This window comes from Rhinopithecus roxellana, chromosome 4, assembly GCF_007565055.1.
Source record: "Rhinopithecus roxellana isolate Shanxi Qingling chromosome 4, ASM756505v1, whole genome shotgun sequence".
NCBI lineage: Eukaryota > Metazoa > Chordata > Mammalia > Primates > Cercopithecidae > Rhinopithecus > Rhinopithecus roxellana.
The window spans coordinates 38,205,539-38,226,077 of record NC_044552.1 but is presented as its reverse complement, the minus strand read 5'-3'; the positions used below and the strand labels follow the sequence as shown (position 1 = coordinate 38,226,077).

Below are 20,539 nucleotides of genomic sequence, written 5' to 3'. Positions count from 1 at the left end.
CCTGTAATCCCAGCACTTTGGGAGGCCGAGACGGGCGGATCACGAGGTCAGGAGATCGAGACCATCCTGGCTAACACGGTGAAACCCCGTCTCTACTAAAAAATACAAAAAACTAGCTGGGCGAGGTGGCGGGCGCCTGTAGTCCCAGCTACTCGGGAGGCTGAGGCAGGAGAATGGCGTGAACCCGGGAGGCGGAGCTTGCAGTGAGCTGAGATCCCGGGTGACAGAGTGAGACTCCATCTAAAAAAAAAAAAAAAAAAATATTTCACTGGCCGGCATGGTGGTTCACGCCTGTAATCCCAGGACTTTGGGAGGCCGAGGCAGGATCATGAGGTCAAGAGATCAAAACCATCCTGGCTAACACGGTGAAACCCTATCTCTGCTAAAAATACAAAAAATTAGTCAGGCGTGGTGGCACACGCCTGTAGTCCCAGCTACTCGGGAGGCTGAAGCAGAAGAATCGCTTGAACCTGGGAGGCGGAGGTTGCAGTGGGCTGAGATTGCACCACTGCACTCCAGCCTGGGTGACAGAACGAGACTCTGTCTCAAATAAGTAAATAATTTCACAGAGGACAGGAAGCTCCAGAGGTTCTGTTACTTTAAGAAAGAGTAGTTTTGCCCCTCCCAGCAACCTGGTATGGGTGCCCTAACACCAGTCTGAACTCATACTGTCTGAAAGGCCACCCAGGATCCACATCAGGCCATCTTCATTGCCATGAGTGTTCAGACAGGCTCTGTGTGCCAGGCAACAGTGGGCACTGATGAAGGGCTCCCTGGCTACTGGGACGACACAGAACCATCCTGTGAAAATCATTTCAGCAGTGGAGACCTTTGCTATCACTTCTTTAATTAGCAATGACCTCTAAATTAAATTGGGCCCTGCTGGTTTGTTGATGAATTGAGCAACTGAGAACGTGGCGGGCACCAAACACGATTCCTTCCTTCGTAGAGCCTGCTTCTTGTGGAGGAAACAGGCAGTAAAGCAAAAGAAGAGGGTCAGGCTTGATGGCTCATGCCTATAATCCTGGCATTTTACGAGGCTGAGGTTGGAGGATTGCTTGAGGCCAGAAGTGCAAGACCAGCCTGCGCAAACACAGCAAGACCCTGTCTACAAAAAAAAGTGATCTTCCTGCCTCAGCCTCCCAAGTAGCTGAGACTACCCACGCTTTGGTCCCAGCTACTTGGGAGGCTGAGGTGGGAAAATCACTTTAGCCCAGGAATTCAAGGCCACGGTGAGCTATAATTGCACCACTGCACTCCAGGCAACAGAGTGAGGCCCTGTCAAAAAAAGGGAGAAAGTGTCAGATGGTGATGAGGTCTGGGGGAAAAATAGATAATGGGGATTAGGAGTGTGGATGGTGGTAGTCCCTTACCGAGAGGTAGCATGTGAGCAGGCAGCTGGGAGGTGAAGGTGTGACCCATGTGGAAATCTAAGGGAAGAGCATTCCAGGCTGAGGGAACAGCCAGTGCAGATGCCGTGAGGTGGGGGTGAGGTGGCCAGTGCCACTGAGCAGTCAGCTGGGATAGGAGCAGGTGATGAGGTTGGAGAGCAGAGTCAGACGAACAGTACACTTCTTAAAACAAGTTGTACAGCACCTGCCTCAAGCCTGAGCTGAAGCTGAAAATTGACACCTCAAAGCAGGAGGAAGCCAAGAGAGGGAGGAAAGCCCTCCTTCCCTACCAGAATGAGTCCACCTCAGACAGCCAGATGTTGGACCTCTGTCTCTGTTCCTAGATCTCTGTTGCTAGATGAAGGAAAGGGCCTCAGGGGACCTATGTTCAAATCAAGGGCTCCCTGGGTACCAAGTTCTCTCTAGTAAAAATTCTAGCAGCGTGGGCCTGCCTGGCATCATTTTCTGCACAGTTTCTCATTCTAATTAAGGCACAGATGATTTGCTGTTGAGGCACTGGTGAGGCCTTGGACGGACCCAATCCCCGGTGCCTGGCCCCTCTCTGCTTGCAAAGCTTTGCCTCAGCATCCTGGCCACTGGAACAGTAGCCACTGTTCAGCAGTGCTCACCACAGGCCCTGGTCCAAGTTCCTCCGCGGGCGCCAAGATGAGTTGTGGCACCCCTGATTTATTGATGAGTTAACAGAGCGAGATGTACATCCAGGGTAACCAACTAGTAGTCCTCGGCAGAGCTGAAATTAAAGCTACCCTTTGAAACCCCCACCACCCTGGCTGCCTCTCTCTCCCTGAAGGCCAATTTCTTTTTTTACTAACCGTCCCTCTGAAGTCTGTCCCTCTTACCCTCCAGGAGATCAGGGGCCCCAGCCACATCTTGTGGCGCCAGGGCTGGAAGGGTGTTTGGCACAGGGCATGGGCTGTGTGAAGGAGCGCTGTGTTGGCCTGGAACCTTCCTGCGTCTGGTGCCAGACTTTCAGCTGGGGAAAAGGTGGAAGGTGCCCTCCCGCAGGGCCTAAGGTCAACAGGAGACCTCAGGGGAGTTCAGTGACTTATACAGGTGCCCTGGAGAAGGTCCGTCCACCCTCCTCATCTTCCACAGACGCTTTTCCTGGAGCAGCTCCCTATCCATGGCCACACAAAAGCTACCAAGAGAGCACAAGCACTCCAGATCAGCAACCTGCCCGACCTCCGCCTCCCGCAGAAAGCCCACCCGTTCCTAGACACGTCCCACGGGAGCACAGGGCATAGCGCAAGGCCACGGTCCCACTACCCCCAAAGCGGCCGCTTCCACGGAACCGTCCGAAGGGCTGGCCTCGCCACCCTGCGCGCGAGTGAGCCGCTTGCCGGGCGCGCAGCTGCAGCCGAGGAAGCAGCAGCGCCTCCTCCTCCGAACCGCGGCGCACTCGTCCTCCCAGCCCGGCCCGCTCCTAGCAACGCGGGGCGTCCCCAACGACAACGACCGGCGCCGGCGCGCGGGACTCTGCGTGAGGCGAGCGCCGAGGCTCCCGAAGCCGGTGAGGCGACCTCGGGGAGTGGGGACACATAGCCCCGGTCTCCCTCATCGGGGTCTGCTCAGGTCAGCTGGGCCCGGGAGCCCCTCTAGCGTCCTCTGCCCACACCTGCCAGAAGCCCACAGGCGGCCATTGCCTGGGTTCCGTTTTCTGTGGCGGGGAAGCGCCGGTCCGTACCAACGGGAGAATCCACGCCCTCCATGCGAGGACGCCCAGCGCCTCCTCCCCACCACAGCCACTGTCTGCAGACCGTCTGGCCCGGGGCTGGGGATCCGAGTGAGGCGAGGAGAGGGCATCCGTAGGGCGTGGAGGAGAGCGGTCCCAAGCTCTGGGGCCCCAGGCTTCTCCGAAAGGCCGTCCCTGTTCCCAGCACCCGAGGGCTGTAATCCCTCCCTCGTGTCCAGAAGCTTGCTTCTGCATCTCCCTCCCACTGCACTGCCTGTTTTCCTGGGTTACCAAGGAGAAACCAGCGCCTCTACACCCCAGGTAGGATGGGGGAGGGACCCCGTGGCCTTTGGAGCTGAGCTTCCCTGCTAGGGTGTCTGAGCTGAAGGTAAGGAGGGGTGGGAGCAGAGCCGCTGGAGTCCCTTTTGAGACAACAGACCTGAGTGGTCAGGAGTTGGGAGGAGGCCAGCCCAGGGGCTGTGATAAGTGAACTGGCGGTTTCACCCAGCCCAAGTCCAAGTACGCGGGCCGAGGCTCGGTTGAAGAAAGTTTTTTGCCCTTCCATAAATGAAATTCCCAACTTGGGAGTGACTTACCCCAAAGTAAGACATGGTGGGCATGAAAGAAATGGAGGAGGTGAGTGTAGACAAAAACCGAGAGTCCTGAGGACAGAGGAGGGCTCTCCTGAGGGAATCTGGGGTGGGAGTGGCTGAGAAGGCAGTCAGAGAAGTGAGTGCACAGCCAGCTCCTAGGGAAGTATCCCAGGCACAGAGGTGCTGTCTGCCCAAAGAGGACTGGGTGTCTCCACTTCTCGGCTAAGAGCAAGGGAGGTGAGGACAGTTGAGGACCAGGACTGTGATGCACAAGAAAATGAGAATGCTCACCTACAGCATCTTCCTCGTGTTCCCATTAGGGCAGGTGGAAGGAGCTCCTGCCCAGAATGGTTAGATTTAGCTGGGGACCTGAGGAAGGATGGAGAAGACCGGAGACTTCCGGTGGAGGGAATGTGCCAGGGGCAGGAGAGCACCACTCTGCAGCACTCCGTTGGGCTCCTCGGGCCCTCCAAAGGATGCAGGCAGTGGTCCAGCCTTGCAGAAGGCTCCTGTGCCCAGCAATGAACTGGAAGAGGGAGCCTGGACTATTTAGGTCAGCACCAAGGGGATAACCCTGGGCTCCGTGTTGGTGAACAAGAGAGTTCATGAGCTGGAGAAAGTGGGAGACTCACTGGAAAAGAGCTGTGAATGACTGAGTTGGGAGCAATTTATAAGCAACCCCAGCATCTCATGGAAGTAAGAGCATTAGACAGACACAAACTAAAACCTCAGCTTCTCCACTTACTAGCTAGTGACATTTAGTAAGTTACTTAAGCTTTCTAAGTTTCAGTTTCTTCATTTGTGAAACAGGGACAATAGTGTTAAATAATAATCCTCAATAATTAATTTGAGAATTTAATAAAATTATGTAAGTAAGCCATCTAGCATCTTCACTATATCTAACACACATCTTGAGTGCTGGCTCTGAGCCCAGCACTATATGAAATGTCTCACACACATTAACACCTTAATCTTCTGAGTAATCCTATGAAATAGGTACTATTAAGTACTGTCTCCACATTATAAATGAAGAAACTGAGGCAAGCGGGGACCTGCCCAAGGTTGCACAGATAGTAGGGGGCACAGTGGAGATTTGACTTGAGGCAGCAGCACAACTCCTGAGTACTTAGCCAGCTGCTGTCCTGCCTCCTGCTATGTACATGCTATTGAAGGCCTAGAGCTCTCAATAAATCATAGCTATATATAGCCAAGGGTATGGTTCCCAGAACACCTGTCCACCAGATTCAAGCCATCAGAAATGAGGACAACTCTGGCCAAACTGGAGCATCTTGTCACTTTCTATTACCCGTGCTTGGGCATGGAAAGAGCAGTCCTTCACACCCGGTCCTTTGAGTTAATGGCCTGGTATGGACGTTATTCCCTGTGTGTGATTTCAGGACCCTGGACCCTGGTCCTGAGGATGCACAGTAGGGACCCAGGGGAGGAGGACTGGCCCTTCCCTAGGGACTGTGGTACCGGGTTAGAGACACAGCCATGTGAAGCCAAACAAGCTGATAAAGGCAGGTCCCAGAGAAGTGAAAGTCCACTGCATATGTCCCCACTCTCCCACTTTCCCCCTCTGAGAGCACAGCACATCCTTGGATGGGGACACCAGGTGGTGGCACAAGACATACCCACTCCTCGTGGCCCTGACATCTCTGGAATGTCAGGATTCCTGTCCTGCCCATGTTCAAGACTGGAGTCTTGAGCGTGCTCCTAGTCTTCAAACTCTGGGATTCTCTGACTGACCCAACAGGTTCCCCAGGGAAGGAAAGCTCCAGAGAGGAAGGTGACCCTTCAGCCACCTCCAGGACTGCCCTGGAGTCATTGGGGACTGTCCATGTGCTCCGGGCCCCCAGCTATTGGGTATGCACCCATCCCTGCAGGCTCCCAGGGAAGATAGTGCCGCCTACTCGCACCCTCAGCTGCAGGCTGGTGACTGCCAGGCCAGACTAAGGCCAACCTGTGAAGCAGGCAGAGCTCTCTCAGACTCCTGTCTTCTCCTGTGCCCACTCCCTCCCCACCTCCTCTCCTCTCCGTGGTTATCCCCCTTGCCTTTTTTTTTTTTTTTTTTTTTTGAGACAGAGTTTTGCTCTTATTGCCCAGGCTGGAGTGCAGTGGCACAATCTCGGCTCACTGCAACCTCTGCCTCCTGGGTTCAACCTTCGTTTTTTTTCCCTAATTATCTTATAAACCACCTGCCTCAGCCTCCTGAGTAGCTGGGATTACAGACATGCGCCACCATGCTTGACTAATTTTTGTATTTTTAGTAGAGATGGGGTTTCACCATGTTGGTCAGGCTGGTCTTGAACTCCTGACCTCAGGTAATCCACCCTCCTCGGCCTCCCAAAGTGCTGAGATTACAGGCATGAGCCACCACACCCGGCCTTCCTTGCCCCCTTTCTAACTTTGCTTTGTAACTCATTCACACTAAGGTGTGGGATGAATATATATATCCTCATATAGTCATGTGTATTATATACGTAATTTCTGCACACTTAAACTGTCAGAAGCAATAGATTACAAAGTCTACTTTTTAAAAAGTTTGCTACATTAGGCTGGGCACAGTGGCTCATGCCTATAATCTCAACGCTTTGGGTGGCCAAGGTGGGCGGATCACCTGAGGTCGAGAATTCAAGACCAGCCTGACCAACATGGAGAAACCCCATCTCTACTAAAAATACAAAATTAGCCAGCCATGGTGACGCACGCCTGTAATCCCAGCTACTCGGGAGGCTGAGACAGGAGAATCGCTTGAACCTGGGATGTGGAGGTTGTGGTGAGCTGAGATCACGCCATTTTACTGCAGCCTGGGCAGCAAGAGCAAAACTCCATCTCAAAAAAAAAAAAAAAAAAAAAAAAGTTTGGTACATTAGTGTCAGTATACATTTTATGATTTACTATGCTTTTGTTTGACCTAAAATGATGAGATGTGTTTTTAAAAAGCAGCTCAAGGTTAACATATGGATATAGGCACACAAGTATTGATATTAAATTTTGTTTCATTTAGGGGGAAAATGCATTTACCCTAACAGGGATGAAAACTGTACATTAGGGCCCTGAAATTCCCACAGTAAAGTACCAAAGGCCTGGGAGGGCTCTCAGCCCAGGGAAGCCCTCCCCACTTCCCAAGGAGCAAGAATATTCTTTCTTCTTTCCTAGTAGAGGGCAGGAACAGCCAGGGGAGGGGGACATACTGAGTGACTGTGGAGGGGTAGTGTATTGTGACTAGAGGTAGGACATCTGCCCTCAGATGCTGGCCCCAGCTCTCATAGGTGTTTTAGGGCCAGTCATTTCCTGTTTCCTTGTTTCTTCATCTGTAAAATAGGGATAAGGAAGCCCATCCTAGCTCCATTATAGGGTGGTTGAAGAATCACATGAGATTTTTTTTCTTTTTTAGAGATGGTATCTCGCTATGTTGGCCAGGTTGGTCTTGAATTCTTGGCCCCAAGCAATCCTCCTGCCTTGGCCTCCCAAAGTGCTAAGATTACAGGTGTGAGCCACCACACCCAGCCTTTTTTTTTTTTTTTTTTTTTTTCTGAGAGGATAGTTCTGAAAGAACCTTGAAAGGACCTTGTAACTGTTAAGTGCTGGACAGTTGTAAGGTGCTGATACTGTCCCAGCCCTGGAGACATGGAATGTGAGACTAGAGGCTCAATGTAGTCAAGAGAGGAAGAGGCCACAGGAGTGAATCAGGTCCTGTGAGTAATAACCTGGGGGCCTTTGACCCTTCTCAGCTATCCCATTGAACTCTTTCATCTACTGATTTAGGATTTTTCCCATAATTTCACTCACCAAACAGTGAGCCTTTTGGTCAAAATGGGGCAGGACCTTTTGGTCAAAAGGAGTAGAAACCCAACACTTAGCTTTGGCAAAGGGACTTATTAGAAGGCTGCCAACTTAGCTCTCAGAGCTGAAGGCACTGCCAAGGAGCCAGACAGCTCTGGGAGCCTCCGGGACTAGGCATGGGGATCGAAGATACCAGGATGCTGTCTGGGTCTATCTTTCGTTTCTGCTGCTCTCCCTCAGGCTTGATTCCCTCCTGCCACAAACAGACCTTATAAGTGTAGAGAGAAATGACTTCCAGTAGCAGGAGATCCAGATCCTTCAAGGACACATGTCCTTCTGTCTCCCTCCACTTGGACAAATCTCAAGAAGGACTCTGATTGGCTTATATCAGATAGCCACCCACAAACAAGTTGCCGTGACCAACAGGATACTCCTGTTGGCCAGAATCTATTATCAGAAGCCAGTGGAGCAGCCCCAAACACCAGCTACCTCGCCTAAAGCAGACCTACCACTGGGCTAGGAATTGGAAACAAAACTGAGGAGGAGACAGCCCCTACACCTCAAGCAGCTCACAGTCTAGTGTGGGTGTGGTGAGAGGGTGGGCAGTCAGGTCACTGGAGTGATGCAGGTACTGGAAAGATGGGGTCTGACAATGGGAGGGGTTGTTTTGTGGCATCAGGGACAAAGAAGCACCTTGCCTTCAGAGAGGAAGTGGTGCCTGAGTTCAGACTCAGAAGACCAGTGATTGTTCCTTTCTATGGCTGAGATGGTGGGAAAGGCATTTCAGAGGGAACAATTTGAGCAAGGGCTTGGCAGCATGAACTGGGCTGCTCTTTGCAACCCAGATGCAAAGAGGAGCTTATTTCCAACAAGGTGTCCAGCCACGGAGGGCCTTACACACCAAGGTGAGGAGGCTGGATTTTACCATAAGCAGTGCTGAGCCACTAGAGGGCTTACAAGGAGCCTGCCACAGCGGCTGTGTGAAGGCTGGATGTGAGAGAACCAGACTGGATGCCAGAGACTACATGCCCAACAGCTGACGCTGTGATCCAGACAGACACTGGGGCCCTGAGCAGGAAAGGAGAGCTGCCTGGGTGGGAGGCAGAACTGAATCAGTAACTAGATGGTGGGGTGGGGTGGGAGGGCTGAAAGAGAGGTGACTCCGTGGCTTCTGGTGCTAGCATCTGGATGGATTGAGTTTGAGGGACCTAGGCAGCATCCCAGTGGACTCGAGTCTGGAATGCAGATGTAGGAGAGTCTGGCATTACTCACACCACCACCCCCCAGCCTCACCATCCTGGTAAGCAGTACCCTCTGCTTCTCCTGGGACATCACAGTTAGGAAACCCCACCTGGAAGAGGTGAAAGCTAGAGCCCATCAGCAGGAATGAGTGGATGACTATGGCAGAATTCTGAGGGACCTTGGCACATGGGGGATGGCCAGAGGGAGAGAAGTCTGTGGTGAAGACTTTTGGAAAAAGAATGGTTGGAAAGTAGGAAGAGAGCTAAGAGAGTGGCACACCAAAGGGTGGCCCTCAAGGGCAGGGGTCAGAACGTGGCCTGCCGAGGGAGGAGCCACACTCCATATCCTCCTCATAACAGTGATAGCGGGGCAGCAAGGAGTTAGTTTTGCTTGTTATCCTTTTAAATATACTTTGTTTTCTATTTTGTTAGTTTTAAAAGTAGATTTTTAAAAAACACTTAGAACTAAAATCCTCCTTAGAAGAATCTTCTGTGTCTGGTAATAATTTGCCTGCCAAAATATTTTTGTGATACCCATTTTTTAAAAATCAAGAGATGATTAAATGAAAATTATCAACTCTGATCTTACGCAGTTAATTTTTTCAACATTTGCCTGCCTTATGGTATGGATGATCCTGTAAATGCTGAAGGTGGTAGGGGCTCATTTTTATACCAGCCATGCACACGGCAGCCATGTGATTTGGAGTGAGGCCCTGCCCCTTCCTTCTGAGAAGTTGGTTCAGGGCCCTGGAATATGCCCCGATGGGTCCTGCTGTGTCATGCCCAGAGGCGGGCTGCAGGCACGAAACAGCAGCAAGAGCAATTAGGACCAGATGGCAGGAAGAACTCCAGGTCCTGAATATAAGGTGCTAGGTGGTGGGACTAGAGTCACCTCATTGCAGAGGCATCCCGCCTGGCCCCGGGTGGGGTTTCCCAGGTGTGGCTCCCCAGGAGAAGAAGGAGAAGGGACTGCCTGCCAGGATGCTGAGGCTGGATGGTGCTGTGAGGAATGACTAAAGAGCCAACTCCAGGGCAATGCATACCAGCAACCTGGGGCTCCCCCTGCCAAGCCTGGTCCTGCTCCCTGGGTGTGGCCCATGGGTGTCCAGGGACATATCTGGGACCAAGGGAAATTATAGAATGTTTTAGGCCAAAACCAAGCAGGAGTTGGTCTGGTCTGTTGCCTCTGACCTTTCTCCATTGCCTCTGTCGTGCTGTCTGTGAGCCCCCAACACCACCCTGCCTCCTTGCCCTTCACATCGATCCTGAAAATAGGGAAGGACCTCAGAAACTTTGCACTTATCCAAAGATACCATCTCGGGTCAGCATTCAAGAAGCAGGTCTCCAGGATGTGTTCTCTCCAGCCTCAGACCCCTGCCCCTCATAGTACCTTCGTTCTCCACACACCCCTCCTACATTCTTTACAATGATCAATATTAACCGACCATTATCTCAGGGGGATCTCCACTACAGCCCATGTAGGAAGATATTATTATCCAGTTTCACAGATAAGGAAACTGAAGCTCAGATAGGTTAAGTAACTTGGCCAAGGTCACAAAGACATACCTGGCAAAGTCAGAAATGCAAAGTCAGCTGGTACCGCTAAGCAACAACCCCCTCCAGCCCTACACTCTGAGAGGCCATTAGTCAAAAAGCACGATCTGGTTATTCCACAATTCTGGACACAATCTGTGTGTGAATTTGCATTTGATTTGCATAAGGGATGTCACAATACCTAGATATCTTTCCTGCACTATCCCTCTCCCCGCCACCTGCCTCTCAACCAGGATTTTCCTCCTTGAGATGCCTGGCAGGCTGGGGAGCACCATCTGGTCCCTCCCTCTGCCAAGGACGCCTTTGCTGGTTCAGAGTGTTCCCTCCCACCAGCCACTACCCAGTGCACTGAGTTGTCAGGGTGCACATCTGATGGGAAACTGCCTGGAGGAGGAGCTAAGTGCCAGCAGCCCCATTTCCTCCTGCAGATCTCAGGGCAGGAGTGTAAGGGTACAGGAATGGGCAAATGGGGGAGGGTCCCCAGACCAAGACACATCCTCTGTCTTCTGTCTTCAGCCCCAGATTTAGCTGCCTTCTCGCCTCCCACGCCTGCCCGCTGCTGTCTGGAATGCTGGGAGGCTGGGAGAGCTAGAGGCAGACTGGATGGGGAGATGGAAGGGAAGGGACCTGGAGCTTGAGCTCTCAGTGGGAAGGAGGAGAGGAGGCTGCTGGCACCCTGGGCAAGGCATGGGTCTCTTTCCCCTCTCCTTTCTCTCTCAACCTGCACTTTCCAAAATGGTAGCCACAGGCTTAATGTGCCCATTGAGACATCAGATTTTGAAGACTTCATATGAAAACATAGTATATAAAGTATCTCATTAATAATTTTATATTGATTATATGATAGATAACATTTTAGACATACTGGGCTAAATATAAAATTAATTTCATGGTCAGGCACCGTGGCTCACGCCTATAATCCCAGTACTTTGGGAGGCTGAGGCAGGTGGATCACATGAGGTCAGGAGTTCGAGACCAGCCTGGCCAACATGGTGAAACCCAATCTCTACTAAAAATACAAAAATTAGCTGGGTGTGGTGGTGGGCACCTGTAATCCCAGCTACCTGGGAGGCCGAGGCAGGAGAATCACTTGAACCCAAGAGGCGGACGTTGCAGTGAGCCGAAATTGCACCATTGTATTCCAGCCTGGGCAACAAGAGCAAGATAGAAAAAAAAAAAGCTACTAATTTTACCTGTTTCTCTTTACTTTTTTTTTCTTTCTTTGAGACAGAGTCTTGCTCTGTCACCCAGGCTGGAGTACAGTAGCGCAATCTTGGCTCACTGCAACCTCTGCCCTCCAGATTTAAGTGATTCTCATGCCTCAGCCTTCTGAGTAGCTGGGACTACAGGCACCTACCACCATGCCCGGCTAATTTGTGTATTTTTAGTAGAGATGGGATTTCACCATGTTGGCCAGGCTGGTCTCAAATTCCTGACCTCAAGTCACCCACCCACCTTGGCCTCCCAAAGTGCTGGGATTATACGCATGAGCCACCACGTCCAGCCTTGTTTCTCCTTACTTTTTAAAATGTGGGCACTAAAGAAATTAAAATAGCATATGTGGCTTGCATTTTGGCTTGCATTATATTTCTGTTGGCCAGAGCTGTTCTCAACCCCATCCTACGGATCAGGCAGTTGCTGTTCTATAAAATACTTAGTGCAGGGTCCTGTTTTGAGTTGAATGGCTCTTTATTATACCTGTCTTTTGGCAATATACACCCCTCACCCTCAGAGGGCCAGTCCAATGTAGGGTTCAGAGTATGAATTTGACAGACTGAATTTAAACCCACCTGTAATATTTCTAAGCTGCATGACATTGGGCAAGTCAATTTGCCTCTCTGTGCTTTAGTTTCCCAGCAGAAAAATGGGAATAATACAAGTGCCTATCTGAAAAAGGCTTTTCTGAAAAAGGCTTTTCTGAGGACACATGAATTAATAGGCATAAAGAACTAAAAAGATTGTCTGGCACAGAACAATTACCGTAATTGCTGTAGAGCTATTATCTAAAATTTTGGGCTGCTCCTTGCTAGTTTCATGTGTCAGATAATATATTATGCCCTTTGGATGCATTATTTTATCCACTCCTCCAAATAATCCTACTGGAACTGCGACCTTCATTTCTAAGAGGCAGCATCTGAAATTCAGAGAGGTTCAGTAACTTGCCCGAGGTCACACAGATAACCAGTGGATGTGTACCTGGATCTGCTTCACTCCAGGGACTGATCCTTAAGCACTATTCTGTACCACCTCTCTTAGTAAATGCCCACCAAGACCCTCCAAAGTAATACCACTACCTCTTCCTTTTGCTCCAGATCCCTACCTGTATCAAGGACCTGCCAGTCTGAGAAGTTTCTTGTCATAAGGCCATCCAGGGGCCACCCACCCCTACATTACCAGACTCCGGCATGCAGGATACCGTAACAACATCAGCATTGTTGGACCCCAGCCACTCCTCGGTCTCCACCCAGGACAAGTCCTCCACTGGAGGACACACTTCAAGCACAGGCACACAGCTCTCAAAGCCTTCAATCACACCAGTCCCTGCAAAGTCCAGGAACCCACATCCTGGGGCCAATTTCCATCGGATGCGCCGGATCATTGCTGAGGATCCTGAGTGGTCACTGGCCATTGTGCCCCTCCTCACAGAGCTCTGCATTCAGCACATCATCAGGAACTTCCAGAGTGAGTCTGTCCCTGCTTTGGGTGGGAAGAAGAAGGCCAAGAGTGGGGCAAGGTGGGTGGGGACTCTCTGGAGCCAAGACTGCAGAAGCTGGGTCCTGGGGCAGCCCCTGCTCTCCCGTATGGCATCCTCATACCTACTCAACACTTCCCTTCCACCCAGGGCCAAGGCACTTTCTCCTTCTGTTCCCACTGGCAGATCCCACCAGGCTTCCACCCACACTGCACCCTCCATGCCTCTGCCCTCTCCTTGCCTTTTCCACTCTCTCCAGCAAAACCCAGCCTGAGCCATATCTACTTCCTTCTCCAGAAAGCCTTCCCAAGTGAACCACCCTCCACTCTGATGGCGTCTTCCGTGCCATGTAGGGTCTCTTGGTCTGTTCCATATTTTGTGCTTTGTAATATGGATCCTTTCCAAAGATGGGTTACCAGCCTCTCCTACCAGATGGAGCGCTGTCTGAGGACAGGGCCATTATTTCATCTCCAGCAACTATCGTCACCCAGTCTCACTCATTTTACTTGTTTATTGTCAGCCTCCCCTCACTGGAATGTAGACTCCAAAAGGGAGGAGCCCTGTTTTGCTTACTCTTATATCTTCAGCACGTGGGACATAATAGTCTCTCATAGTGGTACCTCCAGTTTCTGGCACATAGTAGGTGCTCAAAAAATTTCTTGTTTTGAAATGGATGAATCAAATAAGATTGGAAGCCTCTGACCTCAGGAATTGTATTCCCCATCAGACCAGGGTGGTAATTGAGAGTTGGACCTGAGAGTCTTCCTCAGTCTGGGAGCTCCCTGAGAACAGATGCTGAGATGTCCCCCTTCAGGCAGGGAACATCCCAAAGCTAAAGGCTGGTGTCCCACCCTCCGCCTGATCCCTCCTGAGAGGAGAGGCTGTCTATCCCCTAAGCAGGGAAGGGTCTTCCCTTTGCCTGGTGCTCCCAGGCAGGCCCAGCCTGAGGCATCATGTTGAGGTGTCCCCCAACACTGTGACCCCCTGCTTTCCTTCCTCTGTTCCCAAAGAAAACCCTATCCTGAAGCAGATGCTTCCGGAACACCAGCAGAAGGTCCTGAACCACCTGTCCCCTGACCTACCACTGGCTGTGACCGCCAACCTGATAGACAATGAGAACTACTGGCTCCGCTGCTGCATGCAGCGCTGGCCCGTGTGCCACGTGGCCCACCATGGCGGCAGCTGGAAACGCATGTTCTTTGAGCGGCACCTGGAGAACCTGCTAAAGCACTTTATCCCAGGCACCACGGACCCCGCGGTGATCCTCGACCTGCTGCCGCTCTGCAGGAATTATGTGCGCAGGGTCCACGTCGATCAGTTCCTTCCGCCGGTGCGGCTCCCAGCCCAGCTCCGGCCGGGCGACCAGTCGGACTCAGGCAGCGAGGGAGAGATGGAGGAGCCCACCGTTGACCACTATCAACTAGGCGATCTGGTAGCTGGCCTGAGCCACCTGGAGGAGCTGGACCTGGTGTACGATGTCAAGGACTGCGGCATGAATTTCGAGTGGAATCTCTTCCTCTTCACCTACCGCGACTGCCACTCCTTGGCAGCCGCCATCAAGGCGTGCCACACCCTCAAGGTACTGTCTGCTCCCAGCCTGCCCCCCACCCCTCCTCAGCATCTCTCAGATTCCCTCTCCCCTCCTCTTCCTCCTCTATTGTTACCTTCTTCCCATTTCCTTCTCTTTCATTGGTCAAGTGTTTTTTTAATGCACCCTGCACCAAGATACACGGTTCTGGGGGTGTAGAGATGAACAAGGTGCTGCTCTCCCAGTTCACCAGTTTGTTTCATTGAACAAACATATGCACTCCAGGCCCTGTCCTAGGTGCTGAAGATTCAAGGATGAGCAAGATTGTGCCATTTGTGCCCTCTGTAGGTAACACTCTTGATGGGATAAAGGCACTAATCAGCAATCATATAAACATAAAATTGATACTAGAATAGGGTTGCCAGATTTAGCAAATAGAAATACAGGATATCCGGTTAAATGTGAATTTCAGGTCCAGGCACGGTGGCTCACACCTGTCGTCTTCCAGTGACTGAGGAGGCTGAGGTGGGAGAATCCCTTCAGACTAGGAGTTCAAGCCTGCAGTGAGCTGCAATCACACCATTGCACTCCAGCCTGGATTACAAAATGAGACCATCTCCAAAAAATTTGAATTTCAGATAAAGAGCAAATAATTTTTAGTATATGTCCCGAATATTCCATGGGGCATTCTTATTTATCTGAAATTTATATTTAAGTGGGCATCCTGTACTTTTTTCTGGTACCCCTGAATTGGGATGAATGCCATAAAGAAGAGATACTCTTATGAGAGATTATAAAGGAGCATTTGACCTTGCAGGGGAAGGCTTCCCTGAACAAATGTCACTTACATAGAGATTAGAAGGAGGAGTAGGAGTTATAGTCTCAGAGGGAGGAACATTCCAGGCAGAGGGAGCAGTGCATACAGGCTCTGTGGGCAGAGTGAACATGGCCAGCTCAAAGAGAAAGAGAAGACTGTGTGGCTGGCACAGAGTATGAGGTGGTCAGCCTTGCTGGGTAAAGGAGGCCTTGTCCAGGAGGCTGTCTTTATCCTTAGGAGCTCTGGGACACCATCCAAGTGTTTTAGGCAAAAAGGTAGGTACCATTACTGGATTTCACACGTGAAAATGTCACTCCGTCTGTGAGGGAGGATGGCCTGGGCAGGGCAGCAGTGGACGTGCAGATTACCTAGGAGATCATTGCCAAATCCAGGTGAGGGTGAGGGTCATTTCAGCGAGGGTAGTGTCTGTGGAGTCTCAGAGGAGTGGAGAGAGTCAAGACATATTTAGGCAGACATGTGTCTGGCATGCACGGGCCACACTGGCATAGGGAGGATCTGAAGGAGAAGGAAGGAGAAGGAGGTGAAGTGCAAGACGTCTGGCTTGTAAGCCTGGATGGCTGGAGGGGCCATTTGCAGAGACAGGGAATGTGGGAAGAGGATCAGTTTTGAGGGAGAAGAGTGTAAGTTTCAGTTTGAGGCATCTCAAAGAAGGGGTCATTTTGTTAGTCAGGTAGAGGGTCCGAAGCTCTCAGATGAGAGGTCTGAATTGAATGTGGAAATGTGTGCCGTCTTCATGAAGGTGGCAGTTGCAGCCCTGGATTTGGATGGAGTCTCACAGGGGAGAGCCAAAAGCAAGACAAGGAGAGGCCTGGCATGTGGTCTTAGTGGAAGAAGAGCTTGCCAGGAAGCCAGAGGGAGGAGGAAATGGGGGACATGGCATTGTGTCACAGAGCAAGGGAGGGGTATGTTTCAAGTAGAGGGAGTGAGCAACGGGGTGGAATAGAGCTGAGGGCTCGATTTAGTGAACGTGGAGGTCACCTAGGGGAGCTATTTCAGTGGAGTGGCAGGAGCAGAGGCCAGATAGCAGTGGTGTCTGGGGAGAGTGGGAAGTGAGGAATGGGTGGCTGTGATCAGCTCTTTCAAGAACTTGGCTGTGAAGGGGGAAAGGTACAGCCATAACAGATGAGAGCTTTGGGTTCCTTCAGAATAACTCACATATGTTTAAAACCAGTGTAAGGTTCCATCCAGTTGCAAGAAAGGGGATGAATGTAGAAGAGAGGCACGGGTTCATAGACCAATAAGTCAGTGCTTGGTATCAGGAAAATGACAGGTTCCCATTCAATGGCTGGGAAGGCAAGAGGAGAGTTCACCTGCTGAAAGAGGGAGCTCAGCAAGGAGGCTCCTGAATTATGAGGAGGCTGCAAAAAGCTGAAATAGTTGTTGTAGATTATAGGCAAGTATTTTGGCCAGAAAAATATAGTTAGATTGGCATGCAGCGTTACAAGCCTATTGGTGGTTCCAGTGATAGCAACCAGTCCCGTCAGCTGATGTTTTCTATTTTGTCAGTTGCTTGCGCACAGGCATGCAGAAAATAGAGAGTGGGGCTGATCCAGGGTAGGGCTTTGCCAGAGAGATGCAATGAAAAGAGAAGAGACACAAAAGACTCAGCTGGGTAAGAGGGGTATAAAGAGGAGTGAACTGAAGGCTAGGGAGAGAGAGGTCAGACACTCAGAGGTCTCAAGGGAGAGAGAGGAGCAGGATAAGCCAGCAGGAAGGTGAGGGGGAGAGGCTCCCATGGACAATATTCATACTGCCAGCCCCATCCCCTTTCCTTCGTTCCTTTATCTCATCCTTTTCCTGCTTCTCTACCTCCCCACTTTCTCCCTGGTTCTTGCCCTGGCAACCTCCTTCAAAGAGGTCCTCTCCTTGCCCTGGTGGATCTTGGCTGGCAGAGGAGGATGCAGTGAGGGGCTGAGGCCTCAGGCAGGCTTGGATTCCGAACCTGTCTCCACTGCTTCAATCACTGTATTATTCTGGGGAAATAATATAAGCCTCCATTTTGTATCTGCAAAATGGAGAGAACTTTCTCTTCTTCATCGAGATGCTGAAGGTTAGAGATAATGGTTAAGAAAGACCCAAGCGGCCGGGCGTAGTGGCTCATGCCTGTAATCCCAGCGTTGTGGGAGGCCGAGGCGGGTGGATCATGAGGTCAGGAGATCAAGACCATCCTGGCTAACACGGTGAAACCCCGTCTCTACTAAAAATACAAAAAATTAGCCAGGTGTGGTGGCGGGCGCCTGTAGTCCCAGCTACTCAGGAGGCTGAGGCAGGAGAATGGTGTGCACCCGCAAGGTGGAGCTTGCAGTGAGCCGAGATCGTGCCACTGCATTCTAGCGTAGGTGACAGAGCGAGACTCCATTAAAAAAAAAAAAAAGAAAGAAAGAAAGAAAAAAGAGCCAAGCATGTAGTAATTGCTCAATAAACAGTGATCTTTCCCCCCTGCTACCTGCCACCAATTCTACACTACTCTGCCATGCTGGTAGGCCTGGCCCCCTCCAAGACCCAGCCAGGTGGCCAACACTAGGTGAGCCAAGTTTGCCAAAGATCTAGGTGGGCAGGCTGATTATCCCTGGCTGGCAGGTGCCATAGACCCTCTGCCTGCCCACAGATCTTCAAGCTGACCCGAAGCAAGGTGGATGATGACAAGGCACGCATCATAATTCGAAGTCTTCTGGACCACCCAGTCCTTGAGGAGCTGGACTTGTCACACAACCTCATTGGGGACCGTGGTGCACGAGGTGCTGCCAAGCTGCTGAGCCACAGCCGCCTGCGTGTGCTCAACCTGGCCAACAACCAGGTGCGTGCACCTGGTGCCCAGTCGCTGGCTCATGCTCTGGCACACAACACCAACCTCATTTCCCTCAACCTACGTCTCAACTGCATTGAGGATGAGGGTGGCCAGGCTCTTGCCCATGCCTTGCAGACCAACAAGTGCCTCACCACACTGCACCTCGGTGGCAATGAGCTGTCTGAACCCACCGCCACACTCCTGTCGCAGGTGCTCGCCATCAACACCACACTCACCAGCATCAACCTGTCCTGCAACCACATCGGGCTGGTGAGCCACCTACTCTGGGCTTGTGAGGGTGGGTGTGGAATCCAACTGCCAGGAGTACTTGTGGGATAATTATGAAGATCACAGACTTTACATACTACATACTGCATCGAGTATGCACACATACTGTGTATCCCAGTGATTATTTTTCCTTTAATCCTTACAGTTATCTAAGTAACTGTATATTAACCCTAAGCGTATTTAACTCTAAATATATTTAAGTATAAAACTAAGTATATTTAACCCTACTTTCTAGATGGAACACTAAGTCTCAGAGAGGATTATGAATTGCCCAAGGGCATCAAGTCAGTAGAAAGTGGCAAGGCTGTGGTTCAAATCCAAGATTGATTGAAAACCTGAGTCCTTTCTAATAGACTGTGTCTCTCAAACTTTCTTAACCAAGTCTGAGAGCAAGAAATGCAACTTATGACCAGGCACAGTGGCTCACGCATGTAATCTCAACCCTTTGGGAGGCTGAGGTGGGTGGATCACATGAGGCCAGGAGTTTGAGACCAGCCTGGCCAACATGGTGAAACCTCATCTCTACTAAAAATACAACAATCAGCCCAGTGTGGTGGCATGCACCTGTAACCCCAGCTACTCCGGAGGGTGAGGCAGGAGAACTGCTTGAACCCAGGAGGCGGAGATTGCAGTGAGCTGAGATCGTGCCACTGCACTCCAGCTTGGGTGACAGTGCAAGACTCCATCTCAAAAAAAAAAAAAAAAAAAATGCAATTTACATGAACACCAACATAAACATAATTTTGAAATTTATGACTTGTGATATATGCTGATATTTTCCTTTACATTCTACTATATTGTATTTTTAAATGCTTCTGTGACCCATTAAATTGACTTTGCAACACACTACTGGGTCACAACCACAGAATGGTGGCATTCTGCCTCCCAACATGAAATTCTTTCACATTGGGGCTAGCCCACCCAACCCAGCAGGGGTTGGAGCTGTGATAACCATTGAGCGGGGCCCTCCGTTAGGTCACTGAACCCTCTGCTAAACCTCCCCATGAGAACCTTGCTCACCTACACAGGCACATACACGCGTGTGCATGCACACACACACACATACACACACACACATTTTCTAGAGGGGGTGCTGTTGACTGCAAGTAATAAAAAGCTTAACCAGAAATGGCCTTAAGCAGGAAGAATATTCAGTGTCTCCCACAACCAGAATTAGAGGGTTATAGGGTTGGTAAACCCCTGGGTTCAGTGCCACCCTCTGCTCTGCCCACCCCAGCCTCGTGGCTAACGCCTCTCTAGTGCTTCTCTAGGTCCCAAGATGGCTGCCACAGTTCTGACATCTCACATAGGGACATGCGCAGAGGCAGAAAACAGGAGAACACCTGCTCCCTTTTCTTCTCTTTTTGGAGTGAGGAGAACCTTCCCAGAAGCCACCCCCTCTCAGCTTCCCCCTTGCATCTCATTAGAGTTGTCCCACAAGCCCATGGCTGAACCAAAGGAATGGAATTCTCATCACTGCCAGAGATTATGTTTTTCAAGCTAGTAGGGTTGAGAAATAAATTTAGTGGGTATTGGCTACCATTTTTCAAAAGGAAAAGAATAGAATATGTCAACGTGCGTCACAAAAAGGTTAAGTATTGTTTTGCGAAACTTTATGTTTTAGTCACATCTACATGAAAATGTGTAGTATGTATGTCAGATCCTGGGTAGTGATGTATATGACCCCTTCCTTTGCACCCTTCTCCCAGGATGGTGGGAAGCAACTCCTGGAAGGCATGTCAGACAACAAGACCCTCCTGGAATTTGACTTGCGCCTGTCAGATGTGGCCCAGGAAAGCGAGTACCTCATTGGCCAGGCCCTCTACGCAAACCGAGAAGCAGCCCGCCAGCGAGCCTTGAATCCCAGCCACTTCATGTCAACCATCACTGCCAATGGCCCTGAGAACTCTGTGGGATAAAATGATCTGACTTGGATCATGGCCCCAGCCCTGTCCCTCATTTCATACCCCTGCCATGCCTGCTGCAGAGTATCACTCTGGTTCAGAGGGAGCGGGGAGGGGGACCATGAATATCCTTGGAGTGATCAAGGGTTGTATGGATGGAGACATGAGGCAGGAAAGGGAGACTGGAATGGGGGAAGAAAGGGTATGCAGTAGGAACCCAGCCCCTGTGCCCAGGGAAAG

At 50.8% G+C, this 20,539-nt stretch overlaps 1 protein-coding gene across 1 annotated transcript; it reads left to right on the top strand.

The window, feature by feature from the left end:
• The first annotated feature begins 2,859 nt into the window (after positions 1–2,859).
• Positions 2,860–20,330, top strand: TCTE1 (t-complex-associated-testis-expressed 1). The gene is made up of 5 exons (XM_010369778.2): positions 2,860–2,922; positions 12,574–12,943; positions 13,964–14,532; positions 17,928–18,377; positions 20,105–20,330. The coding sequence occupies exons 2-5, from the start codon at positions 12,667–12,669 to the stop codon at positions 20,312–20,314; spliced, it is 1,506 nt and encodes a 501-aa protein (XP_010368080.2). The 5' UTR covers positions 2,860–2,922; positions 12,574–12,666; the 3' UTR covers positions 20,315–20,330.
• Positions 20,331–20,539: the final 209 nt, after the last annotated feature.

Bases quoted from the DNA above. Each gene is read 5' to 3' on its own strand.
- TCTE1 (XM_010369778.2), top strand. From the start codon at position 12,667: ATGCAGGATACCGTAACAACATCAGCATTGTTGGACCCCAGCCACTCC. The intron at 12,944-13,963 runs GTGAGTCTGTCC...CTGTTCCCAAAG, and splicing joins CATCATCAGGAACTTCCAGA to AAAACCCTATCCTGAAGCAG. The intron at 14,533-17,927 runs GTACTGTCTGCT...GCCTGCCCACAG, and splicing joins AGGCGTGCCACACCCTCAAG to ATCTTCAAGCTGACCCGAAG.